The sequence below is a fragment of the Macrotis lagotis genome, chromosome 2 (genome assembly GCF_037893015.1).
Source record: "Macrotis lagotis isolate mMagLag1 chromosome 2, bilby.v1.9.chrom.fasta, whole genome shotgun sequence".
In the NCBI taxonomy this organism is placed as follows: Eukaryota; Metazoa; Chordata; class Mammalia; order Peramelemorphia; family Peramelidae; genus Macrotis; species Macrotis lagotis.
Window position 1 is genome coordinate 200,928,132 of NC_133659.1, and position 18,554 is coordinate 200,946,685.

The window sequence follows — 18,554 nt, forward strand, 5'->3', positions numbered from 1 at the left end:
AGATTTGCAGTTGCTACATAGACATACTTCATTTTGTATCCTCTCAGAGCAAGTGAACATTTTTGTTGTTGTTTAGTCATTTTCAGTTATATCCAACTCTTCTCAACCTCTTGGGTTTCCTTGGAAAAGATACTGGAGTAGTTTGCCATTTTCTACTCCAGCCCATTTTAGAGATGAAGAAACTGAGGCAAATATAGTTAAGTGACTTGTCCAGAGAGACACAGCCAAGTGAATCTTCTTGACTTCTTCAGGTCCAGTACTCTTTCCACTGAGCCACTTAGATGTCCACTTTCCATCTGAAACCTTTTCTCTTCTTTTTTTCCTTAATTAGGTTTTATTTACTTTATAAATTCTTATGGGTTGACTCCTATCCCTAAAACATAAATTCCCTGAGACTTCGCTGATCATGGAGTTGCACTAATCACTGCAACAACTCTTAACAATTGTAACTGTTCAAATGCAAAATGGCTGTCTCAGAAAAATAGTAGATTCCTCATCCCCAGAGATTTTAAAGCAGAAACTTCATGACTTTTATGTTGGAATTATTGAAGAGGTGATTATTGGTTCTGTGTAGATTGCATTTGGTGGCTTCTAGTGTTTTGTCTAACTTTGTAATTTTGTGATAAATCTTTTATCTCAGGAACTAATCAGTGAGTTAACCTGTCAGCTTATCTGCTGCATCTTCCTATTCATTTACTTATTTCCCTAGGTTTTTAATAGAGATAGAAGTAAAGTTGTGTGGTAGCTTGACACCTCGTCTCTATTTTTTGTTTTCTCTTGTTATTTTGAAATAACAGGAATTTGGAATTATTTTTCATTAATTTAGAGGGATACTAAGAACCCAATTATGAAGGACAATATTAGACACTTAATGAATGTTGTTGACTGATCCTCCTACTTTACTGTTTGATTCTCCATTATTTTGTAAGGAAACTTTCATTTAGTCAGAAAGTAGAAATAGTTTGTCTTTTCACCACTGTCTTCAATTTCTTTTGTCTTCATCATTAATAGTTCTATTTCTGGAATTCTAACAGAAAAAAGTAAGAAAAGGTGTAATCCCTCTTTAAAAAAATTTTATTTACTTAAGGCAATGGGGCTAAGTGACTTGCCCAAGGTCACACAGCTTGGCAATTATTAAGTGTCTGAGGTCATATTTGAACTCAGGTCCTCCTGACTCCAGGGCGGTACTCTTATCCACTGTGCCACCAAGCTGCCCCCCGAAAGGTGAAATCCTTGATCATAATTATTTGCTAAACAAAGTGTTTTTGTATTGTACAAATGGTAACTTTTGGGTTTTTTATGTAAATTTTTGTCATCTATAGAATTTAATTTTTAGAGCTCATTTTTTTCTGAAATAACATTCCCTGCAAAATTTTCGCTTTACAAATATTCCTCTTCTTTTTTTCTCATGTTCTTCTGCCCAAGTCTGACTCTTCAAATCATTTTATTTTAGCTTTTGATTCCTTTTCCTCTTTTAATTTCCCCTCAAGTCCTTCCAAATTTACCTTTTTTTTTTTAGATTTCATCTTCTTCCTTTTTTCACATTCTCTTCTCTGTTAATTCAGGTTCTGATTCTTTTACTTCTGTCAACATAGTTATTTCCTATTGAGGCCTCTTTATATTAAAACAATAGTCTCATGGTTTTGTTTTCGTGCCAGTTCTCCCTATATATTGGGAGGTAAAGGTTTGGTAAAATTGTGGACTACAGTGCTCTCCACTTTAATCTTTTTCCTCATCTGTCTACTCTCTGATGCCTCCCATCCCTTTGATATGCAATTTCCTGGTCAACTCCAAAACTTTTAGGAAAGGGATTTATAGACTCATTTAACACTAAAATATAAATGATTTATATTGAATTTTACCTAGAAACAACTTCTTTCAAACAGAGGAAATTTTAAGCATTAATTTATGTTTTTTTGAGGACTTTTATTTTCTTTTGGTCATTAAGATCATTGAGATAGCCCTTAAAATAAGGCCATCTCAGTGACTATCTCCTCTGTCTGTTCAGAAGCCCAGCTCCATTTGGCTTTCTCTTCTCTTGTATACTGCTTGTAAAGGGGAATTCTATGTTTTCTAGTTCATCTTGGTGAATACTTCTTATATTACAAGATGCTTCTGCACCATTTGGTGAATGGAAGAATGGTTTTATTATTCAATTTTAAATCCAAGTTGACCGACCCCATCCCACCCCCCCCAAGCAAAACTTTGCATTAATCTAAGTAGAATTCCTGCTTTTCTCCATGATAGCGTTATAACACTTATGGGAATATTATCAAAAAATTACAGTGACCAGGAATGCATAAAGCAACTGACCTTTTTATTGTATTAATTTTAACTCCCACTGAGTAGTCTCAATGCCTAAAATAAAACATCAAAGAAATGAGGAAAAGATACAATCATAGTGGTGTTTTGAACTCTGGCTTGTTTCCAGCCCCAGCCAGAAAAATGAAGGGAGGCATCAATGACAACAATCCTTTGGAGGGACCTCCCTCAAACTAACATGCTTATTAGCTTCTTGGAGCTTCCAATTACTCCTCCTCAACAGATATTGCATGCCTGACTTGCAATGTCCAGAGGCAGTAAAAATACGTGACTTTTTTATAAGAGATGTAATGGCTCTTTTTCAGGTAATAGGCAGCATGATCTAGTGCATATGGTGTACTGGATTTGAACTCTAGGATGACTGTACACTCAAATACCACCTCAAATACATATGCACTGTAGATCTTGAATGAATCCCTTGACTGATGTACTTCAATTTCCCTATATTTAAAAATGAGGAAAGATTCTTATTTTCTAAATATATCATTTTATGATTAGCTTCATGTGTCTGATGTCACAGGCAAAAAGATGCTAATAAGTAGGGGTTAGGGTAATCATATAATCCAATAAGGAGTTCAGTCAGCAGATATTTGGCAGTCATCTGATATATGCTAGACACTAGAAGCATAGAGGTTTTAAAGAATGTCTGTAATGGGGGCATCATTCAGGCAGACTACTGAAAATGTAGCATAGAGGTCCCTGAGGCTCATAGGCTTCAGGTTTTTTAAATTGTCACAAGCCTAGTCCAGTGAATAGTAATAGTAATTCATAATAACTAGCTTTTATATAGCATTTTTTTTAGGTTTTTTTGCAAGGAAAATGGGGCTAAGTGGCTTGCCCAAAGCCACACAGCTAGGTAATTATTAAGTGTCTGAAGCCAAATTTGAACTCAGGTACTCCTGACTCCATGGCGGTGCTCTATCCACTGCACCACCTAACCTCCCTTTTATATAGCATTTTAAGTTTTGCACAGTGCTTTAAAGTTTTCTCATTAGATGTTATTATCTTCATTTTTACAGATAAAGAAACTAAGGCAGACCCCTAGGAATAAGGGTAGAAGTTTAGAACTATATCTGTTCAATAACTATTGTACCTTTGGATTAAAAAAAAATATGACATAATGAAAAGAGGGAACATTATTCCACCGAGTTTTAAGGTTCTGTCTCAGGGCTGAGATACCCTCATTTGTAAGTGTGTGAGTGAAAAATTCTTACCGAGACCACACTTCACATCCCATTCAACCATCCCCCAAATCAAATCAACATTAACATGGGCTCTTGTCATTTGCCTTGTCATATCATGTCCCCTTCCTGCCCCCCCCCCCCCCCCCCCCCCCGCTTTCCATCTCTTGCTTTTGTTCTGGTAGAAATGATTATATCACTACTAACATAGGGATAGGAACTGGAACTGGATTCTTAGAAATAAGGAACTCTTAGGAAATATCTTCTGCTAATAATTGATTGAGTCTGCCTAGAGCACTGAAAAGTTAACAGACTTGGCTGGTATCATTGCCAGTTTGGTCTTTGAAGTTTCAAGGCTAGCTCTCTATCCATTTTGCCATGTTATACCATAACTATTGAACTTTGTTGTTAATTAGTTGTTTTCAGCCATGTCCAACTCATGACCCCATTAAGAGTGTTCTTGGTAAACATACTGGAGTAGTTTACCATTTCTTCCTCTAGCTCATTTTACAGATAAGGAAACTGGGGTAAACAGATTTAAGGGACTTTCCTAGGGTCACACAGCTAATAAATGTCTGAGTTCAAATTTGAACTTGGGAAGAGGAGTCTTCCTGACTCTAGGCCTAGAACGCTATCTAGGCAATAATCTATATATCTTTGGTTTTACTCACAATGCTTGTGAAAGTCTAAACCAAAATTATCCTGACTACTACTCTTGTATATTTAATGTTTTCTCTATAAGAATATAAACTTCTTGAGGATAGGGGCTGTTCTACTTTTTTCTTTATATCTCAAGTCCCCATCATAGTTCTTGATATGCAATAGAACTTTTTTTTTAGGTTTTTGCAAGGCAAATGGGGTTAAGTGGCTTGCCCAAGGCCACACAGCTAGGCAATTATTAAGTGTTTGAGACCGGATTTGAACCCAGGTACTCCTGACTCCAGAGCCGGTGCTTTATCCACTGTGCCACCTAGCCGCCCAATGCAATAGAACTTTAATAGACTTATTGATTGTTTAATTGGCTAAATGATTAACTTGTAATTAGGCAAGTTTAAGTTCTAATTCTTACTCGACCAGCAAAAGACAAATCACGTCTCCTTTCAATGCCTCTAAATAATTCTTAAACTCTCAGATACAGACTACTTGCTCATTTCTATCAATTATGTGAGTCTCTTAACCTGAGTTTCCCTACCCTGATCAGATGACAAGTAATGTGATCATAGATTTAGAGTTGGAAGGAATCTTAAAGATTATTTTGTTCAACCTTTTCACATGACAAAAGACTAAAAACCCAACTGACAATAGCAAAAATGACAACAGAATGAATTGTTTTGAGGGAGTCTCATTTCTACATACTTTTATTGATAACAGTTAAATTAATTGACAAACATTTAAAAAGTCCTTTGTTTAACAGTTAAGTCAATGAACAAGACATTTATAAAATGCTTACAAATGGGGGAGACAACATATAAATTGCAGGTTCACACTCATCTTTCCTGCCTTTAACTAGGCATGTGACTTTGATCAAATCACTTTGAGCCTTTGAATCAAGTTTTCACATTTGTAAGCCTAGAGGGCCTCAAGGTCTTCTTATTATGGCTTTAATATTTCATATAGTTCTTTGTTAAATTATATAATAATAATAACAACTAATAGTTATACAATATTTACCATATTATAGACACTGTGCTAAGCATTTTATGATTAATATCTCATTTGATCTTTATCACAATTCTAGGAGCTAGGTAATATTATTACCCCCATTTTATAGGTGAGGAAACTGAGACAAATACCATTTAAGTAACTTGCCCAGGTTCACCCAGCCCCAGTAATCTAGCCAATCTAGTAATCTAGTCTGAGATTAGATTTGAACTCCTGTCTTTCTGACTCCAGGACTGATGTGCTATCTGTTGTACCATTTAGCTAGCTGCCCAGGGATATATATTAAGTCCAGTGAAAAAAATTCTTTGCATCATCATTTTACATTGTAAAATTAAACCTGAGTTCCAAAAAATTTGACAAGATGGGGGAAATTTAATGAAACTAAAGTCAGGGAAAGCAAAAAATACAGCATACATAAGAATTAATTGGAACTATTTTTATACATAGGCCTTAGAATGCCCTTCTTGTACCTACATTTGACAAACATAGTTTAAGTGACAAGTTTATGTAAGGCCCAATAGTTTTTTAACTAGCTTGTGTAAAGTACAGTAGCCTTCAATAACAGTGTCTTTTAGGATAAGGATATCATGACCTTTACCCTAGAGTTTTCTGCCTCCTCCTGTCTATCCATATGCTTCTCTTGGCCTACATGTAATCAGACCTCCTGCCACCTATAGTCAGACCTCAGATTAGATCTCACTGCAGTGCCAGGATATTATCTTCGCCAAAAAAAATTTCTTTCCAACTCCCCCAATATTCAGTAATAATGCCACTTCTTTCTCCTTGAGAGTGAAGATCTGAATTTTTAAAACTTCATATAGGTGGCCATTTGTATTTTTCCTCAATTGTTAAACATTTTTCTTTGAAGTTTTGAGTTCCCTTTCTCTTCTCCCCTTCCCTGAGATGCTAAGCAATCAGATATAGATTATGCATGTGCAAATGTGTAAAATATTTCCATATTAATAATTTTGTATAGTAAGACTCGAATAAAAGAAAAATGGAACAAAGTGAAAAAATGGCATGTTTTACCTTTTATTCAGGTGGATGGTATTCTTCATATTAGTGTTTTGAGATTGAATTGGATATTTTATTGCTGAGAAAGCCATAATGTTTGTACTCTGCTCTCGAAGAAGATCATGAATCAGGGAGAGGATACTATGATAACCACATGAATGAGTGAAGGGGTGCTGTGCTAAATCACTAGCCCCACTTTTTCCTTCAGAACCATCTGGATCCAGTGGCCAGATATGAATCAGGACAACTGGAGATGGCCCTGGATTCAAGGCAGTCAGGTTAAGTGACTTGCCCAAGATCACACAGCTACAGCTAATAAGGGTCAAGTGACTGTGGTTGGATTGGAACTCCCATCCTCTTGACTCTAAGACCAATGCTCTGTGCATTGCGCCACCTAGTTCTTCATCATACAATATTGCTGTGTTACTGTGTACATCATACAGTGTTACTGTGTACAACATTCAAGGAGGATGATTTCAGAAAAATCTGGACTAACAGTTCATGTAAGTCCAGATTTTTCTGAAATCAATCCTCCTTGAATTTTTTTATAGCACAGTATTCCATTACAATCACATACCACAACTTGTTTAGTCATTTCCCAAGTGATGGACAACCCTTTAATTTCCAATTCTTAGCTACCACAAAGAGCTGCTATAAATATTTTTGTACAAATTGGTTCTTTTCCCCCTTTTTTGACTTCTTTGGGATATAGACCTAGTAGTGGTCCAAATTGGTCTTCATGATGCTTGGATCAGTTCACAACTCCACAAGCAGTGCATTAGTTTTCCCACATTTCCCTCTAACATCCAAAATTTCCCCTTTTTGTCATATTAGCCACACTAAAAGGTGTGAGGTGGTAGCTTAAAATTGTTTTAATTTACATTTCCCAGATCAGTCATTATTTAGAACAATTTTTCATGTCTGTGGATAGCTTTGTCTGAAAACTGCCTATTCATATTTGTTGGATCCCAGACCTGGGTTTCACTCTTGCCCAGTTGAGCTCGGTTGACTCTTTCCTGAGAAGATGAATCATAACCTTCATAAGAAACCTCAAACAATTCAACTCCCATGGAAACCCAAATAGTCCACAACCTCCACGAAGACTTCAAATGACTCTCAATCTCTATGGAAACCACAACACTCTGTTTTCCTGTAGCATATACCCTAGTAAAAGTGTGTTCCTCAATTACTCACTGCTGGAGTCTGTTCTGACCTAGCCTACCATTCCTTCCTTCAATAAACAGCTTAACAACTCCCTCCATTCGTCTCTATTGCTGTCCTCATTATACTGCAGACTTTGACCATTTATCATTTGGGAAGTGACTTGTATTTTTATAAATTTGACTCCATTCTCTGTATAGTTGAGTAATGAGGTCTTTATCAGAAACACTTTTTGCAAAAATCCCCCCCTCCCAGTTTTCTGCTTTCCTTATAATTTTGGTTGGATTGGCTTTGTTTGTATAAAAACTTCTTTAATTTTATAATGTTTTATATTTTGTAATGCTCTTTTTATCTTTTTTGGTCCTAAATTCTTCCTTTATATATAAATCTGACAGATAAACTATTCCATGCTCTCTTTTTTTTTTTTAAGTTTTTGTAAGGCAATGGGGTTAAGTGGCTTGCGCAAGGCCACACAGCTAGGTAATTATTAAGTGTCTGAGCCTAGATTTGAACTCAGGTACTCCTGACTCCAGCGCCAGTAATCTCTCCAGTGCACCACCTAGCCACCCCTCCTTATTTCTTTATGGTATCACCCTCTTTGTGTAAATTATGTACCCATTTTGACCTCATCTCAGTATATACTTATACTACACTTATTTTCTGACATAGTCTTTTCTAGTTTTCCCAGTAGTTTTTGTCAGATGAGTTTTTGGTTCAAAACCTCGTATCTTTGGGTTTATTGTATACTATATTACTATAGCCATTTACTATTGTATAATTTTTATCTAATCTATTCCATTAGTCTACTACTTTATTTCCTAGCCAGTAAACAATTATTTTGATGATTACTACTTTTATAGCATGGTTTGAGATCTGATATGGATAGTTTATCTTTTTCTATTCTCTTAATATTCATAAGTTTTGCTTTCCAGGTGAATTTTGTGATAATGTTTTCTAACTCCTTAAAATAATTTTTGAAAGTTTGATTGTATGACATTGAATAAATTAATTTAGGTAGAATTGTCACTTTAGTTATTTTGGCTCAATCTACTCATGAGCAATTAAAATTTTTCCAGTTGTTTAGATCTAACTTTATTGTGTGAAAAGCAGTTGATATAGCAGCCCTGTTTGTGGTGACAAAGAATTGGAAATTAAGTGAATGTACTTCAGTTGGGAAATGGCTTAACAAACTGTGGTATGTATATGTCATGGAACACTATTGTTGTATTAGAAACCAGGAGGGATGGGAATTCAGGGAAGCCTGGAAGGATTTGCATGAACTGTTGCTGAGTGAGATGAGCAGAACCAGAAGAACACTGTAACATCCGAACAGCAACATGGGGGTGATGATCAACCTTGATGGACTTGCTCATTCCATCAGTGCAACAACCAGGGACAATTTTGGGTTATCTGTAATGGATAATGCCATCTGTATCCAGAGAAAGAATTGTGGAGTTTGAACAAAGACCAAAAAAACTAGGGGAAAAAAAGTTATCTTATTATGTAATTTTGCTATCTCTTATACTTTATTTTTCTTCCTTAAGTATATTATTTCTCTCTCATCACATTCAACTGAGATCAATGTATACCATGGAAACATTGTAAAGACTAACAGACTAACTGCCTTCTGTGAGGGGTGGAGAAGGGAAGCAAGAATGGGAGAAAATTGTAAAACTCAAATAAAATCTTTCAAAAAAAAGAAAAGCATTTGATAGTTATGTTCATATAGTTCCTGGGTCTGTCTTTGACAGGTTGACTCAAGTATTTTATATTGTCTATAGTTATTTTAAAAGGAATTTCTCTTTTTGTTTCTTGCTACTGGGACTTTGTTGATAATACATAAAATTGTTGATGATTTATGTGAGTTTATTTTGTATCCTGCAATTTTGCTAAAGTTGTTAATAATTTCAAGTAGTTTTTAATTGCTTCTCTAGGGTATTCTTAACTACCCCATCAACCATCGTATCATTTGTAAAGAGTGATAGTTTTGTTTCCTCATTGTCTATTTTAATTTGTTTAATTTCTTTTTCTTGAATTGCTATAGCTAACATTCTATTTTTAATATTAAATAATTGAGGTGATAGTAGGATAATTTTAAGAAATTATTTGAACACTGGTTAAAAAACTTTTAAAGAGGGGCAACTAGAGCACCAACCCTGGAGTCAGGAGGACCTGAGTTCAAATGTGAACTCAGACCCTTACTAATTACCTAGCTGTTTGACCTTGGGTTAAGTCACTTAACCCTATTGCCTTGGAAAAACCTAAAAAAATGGAAAGAAATAAAATAAGTACACAGATCCTTTCATCTCTGCTAACTATGGTACTCAATCCCTTATATTTCAGCTTTCAGTTTTATCTTTCCACCAAAACCACTCTCTCCAAAGTTAACAGTGATATCTAGGTTAGTGGCCTTTTTTTCAGGCTTCATTCTCCTTGACCTCTCTGTAGCCTTTAACACTAGTGATCACTCTCTCCTCCTTAATACTCTTTTCTCTGGATTTCTAATCACCACTTTCTCCTACCTATCAGACTTCTCTTTTTTTTCAAGCCTCCTATGTTGGATTGTCATATAGATTACACTCTCTAACCAGAGGTTTCCTTCAGGGTTCTATTTTGTGTCCTCTTCTCCTTGTATCACTGCCATCACTCTAGTGCAGTTCCTTGTCACCTCATACCTGGACTATTGCAATAAAAGCCTGCTGCTGGAAAAGTCTACCTCAAGTCTCTCCCCATTCCAATCCATCTTTATTCATTCAGCCACCAAAGTGATTTTTCTAAAGTGTAGGTCCAATCATGTCACTAGCCCCCCCTACTCAGTAAACTTCCTGTTGCCTCTAGGATCAAATACAAAAACTCTTTTTTGGGCTTCTCTGAGGTACTATCTCATACCTCTCAGACTGGTCAATATGACCAGAAAGGATAATGATCATTGTTGGAAGGGTTGTCGGAAATCTGGGACACTATTACAGTGTTGGTGGAGCTGTGAACTCATCCAACCTTTCTGGAGAAAGATTTGGAACTATACCCAAAGGGCAACAAAAATGTGCATACCCTTTGATCCAGCAATACCACTACTGGGTCTATACCCTGAAGAGATGATGAAAAGGGGTATAAACATCACTTGTACAAAAATATTCATAGCAGCCCTGTTTGTGGTGGGAAAGAATTGGAAATTAAGTGAATGTCCTTCATTTGGGGAATAGCTTAGCAAACTGTGGTATATGTATGTCATGGAACACTATTATTCTATTAGAAACCAGGAGGGATGGGAATTCAGGGATCCTGGAGGGATTTGCATGAACTGATACTGAGTGAGATGAATAGAACCAGAAAAACACTGTACACCGTAACAGCAACATGGGGGTGATGATTAACCTTGATGGACACGCTTATTCCATCAGTGCAACAATCAGGGACAATTTGGGACTGTCTGCAATGGAGAATACCATCTGTGTCCAGATAAAGAACTGTGGAGTTTGAACAAAGTTCAAGGACTATTCTCTTTAATTTAGGGGGGGAAAAACTGCTATCTTATTGCCTGATCTTGTTATCTCTTGTACTTTATGTTTCTTCCTTATGGATGTGATTTCTCTCTCATCACACTCAATTTGGATCAATGTACAACATGGAAACAATGTAAAGAATGACAAATTGCTTTCTGTGGGGAGGGGAGAGTAAGATTGGGGAAAATTTGTAAAAAAAATAAATAAAATCTTTAATTATGAACTTAAAAAAACCCTCTTTTTGGCTATAATCTAGCTGTTGGTTATTTTTCCAGTCTTCTTACATTCTACACCCCACCACATACTCTTCAATACAGTGACCCTGCCTTTTTGGATTTGCAGAAACAAAACACACCATCTTTTGGCTTTTTATCTGATCATCCCTTGTGCTTGAAAAACGCTCCTTCCTCAACTCTGCCTTGTGATCTCTCCAGTTTTAAGTTCCACCTGAAATCCCACTTACTTGTAATAAATAAGTTTTAACATTCTTTTAAAAAAAATTGCATTCCAAATCCTCCCTCACCTTTTACCCCATATTCAAAAGACAGGCACCTTGATATAGGTTATATATGTGCAGTAATGCAAAATATATTTCCATATTGGACATATCTTGAAAAAAACACAGGCCAAAAAAGTATTTTTTTAAAATTTTAAAAGAGTATTCTTTGGGGCAGCTAGGTGGCACAGTTAATAGAGCACTGGCCCTGGAATCCAGAGTACCTGAGTTCAAATCCAACCTCAGACACTTAATAATTGCATAGCTGTGTGATCTTCGGCAAGTCACTTAACTCCATTGCCTTAAAAAGTATTCTTTGATTTTCTTTAAGATTTCATCACTTCTTCTTTTGAAGGGGGGATAGCATTTTCATCATAAATTCTTTGGAATTGTCTTGGATTGTTGTACTGCTGAGAATAATTAAGTCATTTACAGTTGATCATTGGATCATATTGCAGTTATGTACAGTGCTTATCTCGTTCTGCTTGACTTTTGAATCAGTTCATGTAAGTCTTTCTAGATTTTTCTGAAGACATATTCTGTTCACCATAAAATTCCATTCTTTACAGGAAGCTTTTCCCAGTGCCTCTTAATTCTTATGCCTTCCCTCAGTTAATTATTAACTGTTTTCTCTTGATATACACACACACACACACACACACACACACACACACACATACACACACACACACACACACACACACACACACACACACACACACACACAAAACACACCTTGATGCAGGGATTGTCTTTTGTCCCTTTTTGTATCCTCTGTGCTTAACAATGTGCTCAGCACCTAGAAGATGCTTGACAGATGTTTATTGATTGTGATGATAATTATCCATTTCACCTACTGTGTCACCTACTTTGCTTTCCTAATGTTCTTTTCCTCAGTGAAAGGGAAACAGTTATTTGTAAGGCAAGGAGTAAGCTATATAACATGCAATATATTCAACTTAACATCTTCAGTAAAGTAAAGCAATTTTATCTTTATTTCAGATGATTTTCTGAAAATATTACAATAGGGATTTGTTAGTTTTTATATGCAGTATTATTTGGAGTGAACTATGTAGGAGGCAATGAAAAATGTAATGTAGTGGGTATCATTAGCCTGGTTGAGGGCTAATATTATGTAAAAGTTTCATTTCCTTGAACTATGGCAAATTTATAGATAGCAGACGATACTCTACAAAAGTGGTGTCAAACTCAAATAGAAATGGGGTCACTAGTCTGTTCTTAAGGATCCTCAGAGGTAATATATTTAGTTTTAAACTAATGTTATTTATTTTTAATTTTATTTTCATTTATTATGTTAAAATTTTCCAATTACATTTAATCTGGTTCTGGCTTCACTTGAGATTGCTGACTGCTCTGTAGGGGGCATATTTGACTTGATTGCTCTATGCCATTTACTGGCAGCCTTGACTCGTTTTATTTTAAGCCCATATTTATAGAAGTGCTACTTAGAGACTAGGTAATAAAACTTAATTTTTCTAAACAGAAAGCCATCAGAGCCAAACAGGTGTCTTTCTCTTATAAATTTCTGGTAAAGATGACATCTCACTCTGATAACACTGCTCAGTAAGAATATTACTGCTCAGTAAGAATATTAGAGAAATTGTACTTCTAAGACATAAAAAGAAACTTTAATGGCAGGATCTTAATCTGCACAGTAGTCATATGGGATAAATTTCAAATATCATTAACCACTAACTAAGGGCTATTAACAAATTCCTGTAACCATCAATCAAACATCTAACTTGTCCCTTTGCAGATGTAGATATAAAAGTGAGATAGTTTTTGTCCTCAAGCAACTTGTATTCTGTTTAGGAAATAAACTGTGTTCACAGGTAAATCAGTACAGATTATTTTATAAATAATTACACAGTATGATAAGAGTTTAGAGGTAGAGACATGGTGTCTACTGAAAGAAGTAGAAGATGGGATTCTAAGAAACAGAAATGAATTGAGAAAAATGGAGAATTGTTATAGTTCTGTGAAAAAAAGCATTAAATTCTTTTTTGGACATTTAATTTGAGGTAGAGATGTCTGGGAAGTAGTTTGAAGTATAGACTGGAGCTCAGATGAGAAATAAAGATTAGAAATGTTAATTTGGGATTCATATGCTCAGAGATGATAGTTCAACCCATGATAGCTGTTGTAGTTACTGATATTCAGAAAAATAGTTTCTCCCAAATGGTAAATACAACTTACAGATTACCTATTATCATAACATTATCTTTTGAATTCCAAGAAATCTTAATAATGTTCATTTTATAAGTTTGAGATCCCAAGTAGACAAAAAAATTATTCTGGATGATTTCTTTCAAGATTGTCTTTGTCCTTTGTGGCTCACCAAAAGTTGGAATATTTAAATCCAAATTCCATAGTTTTAATCATGTAAATTGCTGTCCTGGTTCTCCTCTCCTTCAGTGTATGTGTGTATGCATGTGTGTGTGTGTGTGTGTGTGTGTGTGTGTATATAATATATAATATATATATATAAATAACTTTCTAAGTTTATCATTTTTTTAGAATAATATGTGATGGACACAAACAAGTATTGTATCTCTTGAGATACCACAAAAGTCAAAGACAAAAAGAAAGGACCTAAATATTTGTGTGTGTGTGTGTGTGTGTGTGTGTGTGTGTGTGTGTGTGTGTAATTAGTGATTTCAAAATCAATTCATGTCACTAATTTTTCAACTATATTATTTTATTTCTGACAAGTGAATGTGAATAATTGTACTAAACTTCCTTTCCCTGAAAAAAAGGTTAAATAGCATGAAAAAACTTCTGCTTTTTAATTCCCATGTTACTGAATGATGTTAATTCTAAAAGAGACAGTTTTGCTTTTCTTAGAAAATTGGGTTAAGCTCAATTTTTTCCCCATTTTCTACTGCTGCTTTTTCATTAGAGCATTATCTTTTTATATTTTGGAGAACTTATCAGGAATGTGATTACTATTGAAATATTTATTAAATATCTATTACTGTACAAGGCACTGGGGTAAACAAAGGCAGAAATGAAACCGTCTCTGTTCAGAGACATAATATTCTATTAGCAGTATATATGTATGTAATTATATAAAAAATAATTTGGGGGGATGCCAGAAGACATTGGGATCATAAAAGTCTTTATGCAGAAGATGGGGGATTGAGTTTGCTTTTAAGGAAACTAGCAATTCTAGTAGACATGAGAATAGAGTGAATTTTAGACATAGGGCAGAAGCCAGGAGCCTGGGAGATGGCATGTTATGTGTGAGAAATGGCAAGAATATGTGGAGGGTAATAAATAAATATAGAAAGGTAGGTTGAAGGGCTTTAAGTTCTAAACAGAGGAGCAATAAAAATACTAAAAAGCAAGTAAGCAAGATTTTTTTCAAAAGTAGGGAAAATTTGAAGATGAGTAGTGCCAGTTTGCCAGGCAGCAGTGAGTCAAAGGAAAGGAGTTAAATTCAAGTCTTTATGGTCCAGGCAGGTCTTTAATTGGGTCAGTGAGCCAGACAAGGGTTTAGTCTTTCATAAATAGATTCAGTTCAGGCACCAATGCTTTCCTTAGAAATACTCTCTGACCAACCATACCAGTCCATGATGAAGGCTCCTAAGTTCCTGAGCTTCTGCCTTCTAGGGAGGCTTCCATCTCCCACGATCATCCATCTCCCATCCTCCTTCCAATGTAAATAACTATATTTTCCAATGGCACCCTTCCTGATAAGGGGCTTACAGAAGTATAAATGATGTATAAATTTCGGTCTTTTGAAAACTGTAAAATCTTGTGCTTTAAACATAGTGTTAAGTGCTGAAAGGAATAAATATATTTTAGTACTTGGGTTTTTATGCAATGATAAATGATTATGGAACTCAAAAGTATTCCAGATTGTCTATTACATTAAAAAAGATTTCATTTGTTGCTCTTTTTCCCTTAGACTGAATTAAGGAAAAACATAAATTTGCAATCTAACATATTATAGATATTTTAATTTTGCAAATAACTTATAGTGAATGGAATAAAATAACTTATGAAGACTGAAAAATAACAAGTAAGAGAATTTATAGTATCTGGTCTGGAACTATCAAGAGTCAGCTCTCAGTGCTAAGAAGTATTCTCATCAAGGTCCTGGATAGACCTGGTGGAAAAGGGAGTTACTTCCACCTGAAAGTTTGTGTTTAAAGAACATTTAAAAAGGATAGTGGATCTCATATCTATAAGTGATTGAGGTAAAGTGAGTCAATCTCATTACATGAGTTAAGTTCATTACTGTTCTCTGAACTTCTACCATGATCAAAAAGCATCTACATTTCAAAAACTCTCTCTAGTCCTGGTATTCACACTCTGAAAGTATTTTTCTTCTGTGCACCCTAGCTTTGATTGTTTGACTGTTCTCAGAACAACTTGTCTCATTTTCTCTGATCTGTATCCTGACTTTGTCATACCTTGGAGCTGGATACTTTGGGTAGGGGGAGCTATCCTTCCCCTTTTTCAGTTTCCTTTTATATGTTGTCTTTCCCAATTAGAATATAAATCCCAGCTCATTGTGGGCATGGACTGACTTTCTATTTGTATTTGTATTCTCAGTGCTTACCAGTGTCTGACAATAAATACATGTTGGCTGAATGATTAAACGACTTCCTGGTTTTGAGTGTTTTGTATTAGCAGTGTTGTGTCTACATTTAATTCAACATTCACAATGGAGTCAGGAAGATCTGACTTAAAATATAACTTAAGACATTTGACCTTGGGCAAGTCACTTAATCCTATTGGCCTCAATTTCCTCATCTGTAAATAAGCTGGAGAAGGAAACGGTGAAGCACTCCAGGATTTTGCCAAGAAAACCATCAAATGGGTCACAAAGGGTTGGACGTGATTGAAATGACTAAACAACAATATAGATATGTTTGGATTATTTCAAATGCTAGTAACTTTTGCCTATATAGATTTTATTCTGAAATATTGTCACCAGTTTAGGAGGTCAAAAATTTCCTGACTTTTTTGTCTAAGTCATATCAAAGCTTTTCACTCAGTAAGTTAAAAAATCTGTTTGAAGTTAACATCTTTAATTCCATTTAGGTGAATAAACTCCACCTTCTCAATCACAGCCCAGCTATACTTTCTTCCCAGAAATGAGGTAATCAGTATTATGAAAATAACATGACGTGCCTAACAACAGAAGACCTTCTGTTTTGTCCATAAATGTAGATGTAGGGATTAAGCCTGGGATGGTTTTATGTGTGAATTGTGTGTTAGGCAAAACAAAACAGTGGAAGCAGATCTCCGTAGTATTCTGACTTTGTATTACAGATGTATAGATAATTGAAATATACTATAAAATAGTATAGTATAATATAGTTTAGATTTTTTTCCCCTTCAGTTTCTCAGGACAATGTTGCATTTGTTTTCTGGAATTTTCAACTGTTTACTTGTCTCCCTGAAATTTTATCTGACTTCTCATGAATTTTCATAAGGTTCAGAAAAAAGGTAAGTTTTTCAATTGGGGAAAAATGATGATAGAATAAGAATTTTTAAAACTCTGATAGTATCAGGATTATATTGACTTTTAAGAAATTGTTAGATTCCTCCAAATATTTCTCACCTATTTTTCTGTACTTAATGTTTCGTAGTATTGCTCTCTTATATGGTATTTCATATTCTGAATGAAATTTAATTTAGAACTTTTTCTTTTTGGTTGATCCTAAATGCTTATAGAACAAAATTCACATACTTCTCAGCTTTAAGAATTTGCTTTTTAGCATAATATTTTCAAAAATTGGCAGATAATTACTGCATTTTAAGGTTTGTATTAGCTGGAAAATATAAATGATTAAAATTAGGGAACTATACCAATCCATCACAAGGGTTTTTTAAAAGCATCTACTAAGAGCAAGAATTTTGCTAGGCATTGGGAATACAGTTCTTCTCAAGTTTACATTCTGAGGAGATAGCAAGTGTGTGTGTGTGTGTGTGTGTGTGTGTGTGTGTGTGTGTGTGTATATATATGAATATATAGAATAAATAAGAATCAAAATCTTTCTACCATAATAATAACTGATATTTCTCAATTTATGACTGTGTAATATATAATTAGATAAAAGTTTTTAAAGAACACAGACATATTTACTTATTTATCAAATTCTTATGGGGAAAACAAGATGCAAATGCATATCTAAGATATATGGAGAATAAGTGAAAGATAATCTCAGGGGAAGGACATTGTGCATGGAAGAGGGGTCAGGGGAGGAGGCCAGTAAGACCTCCTGATGAAGGTAGGATTTTGAGTGCTGAAGGAAGCCAGGAGGTTGAGGAGAACTTTCTAGATATGGAAGACATTCAGTGAAAAGGCATTGAGTCAAGAGATGGAGTGTTGTGTACAGGGGCCTACAAGAAGACCAGTGTCACTTATAGAATGTGTAGAGGGAAATAAAGTAGTAAGAAGAAAGGAAAATTAGGAAAAGGCCAGATAATCAGAGTGTAGGTAGCATAATTTAGAAATTTAGGCAAGAAAAAGGACATAAGTGTTTCTCTTAAATACCTGTTGTATATCCATCGGGTCCTATGCTTAGTGTTTTAAAAATATTAGCACTAGTTACATGCCAGATAAGGCAAAAAACATATCTTTTAAAGCCGATGATTAACATGAGTGTTAGGAAGAGGAACAAAAGGATGGCCAGAATCTAGGTGACATGACTTGGAAATTGCTGAGAAATGATTCAAAGACAATTGTTTCTCATGAGAAAAGATGGATTTCAGGATCATAAATACATTTATGATTTAGAACTGAAAGAGACCTTAGAGCATCTAGGACAGCTAGATTACTGTATTAGCTACTGTCCCAGGCTCAGTAAGCTTTATCACCCTGGGCAAATTACTTAACCTTATTTGCCTTAGTTTCCTTATCTATAAAATGAGCTAGAAGAAGGAAATGGCAAACTACTCCAATATCTTTGCCAAGAAAACCCCAAATGGGTTCCCAAAAAATTGGACGTGAATGAAACAACTGAACAAATTACAGTAATGCAGTTTCAGACTTGGAAGCATGAGTTCATTTGGTCTAACCCACTACCAAATGCAGGAATCTCCTTTCTCAGTGAGCATCTAGCTTCTGATCAGATTCCTTCAAGTCATGAAAAGCCAGTTTATTTGATCACTTCTAGAGAACTGTGGAACAGCATATATAAACTTGCAACACCTGGGGTTTAATGCAGGTGAATGGTT

The 18,554-nt window shown here is 35.1% G+C and overlaps 1 protein-coding gene across 5 annotated transcripts in view; it reads left to right on the forward strand.

The window, feature by feature from the left end:
* Nucleotides 1-18,554, forward strand: part of TANC2 (tetratricopeptide repeat, ankyrin repeat and coiled-coil containing 2) — a 649,103-nt gene that overhangs the window by 222,710 nt on the left and 407,839 nt on the right. Inside the window, exon 1 of one of the 5 annotated variants that reach the window (XM_074224433.1) lies at nucleotides 9,472-16,820. The exons of the other annotated variants lie outside the window; for them this stretch is intronic. Within the exon in view, the coding sequence (XP_074080534.1) occupies nucleotides 16,793-16,820 (28 nt within the window). The 5' untranslated portion in view covers nucleotides 9,472-16,792. Of the gene's footprint in view, nucleotides 1-9,471; nucleotides 16,821-18,554 lie in introns of those variants that run through there. 5 annotated transcript variants of the gene reach the window in all.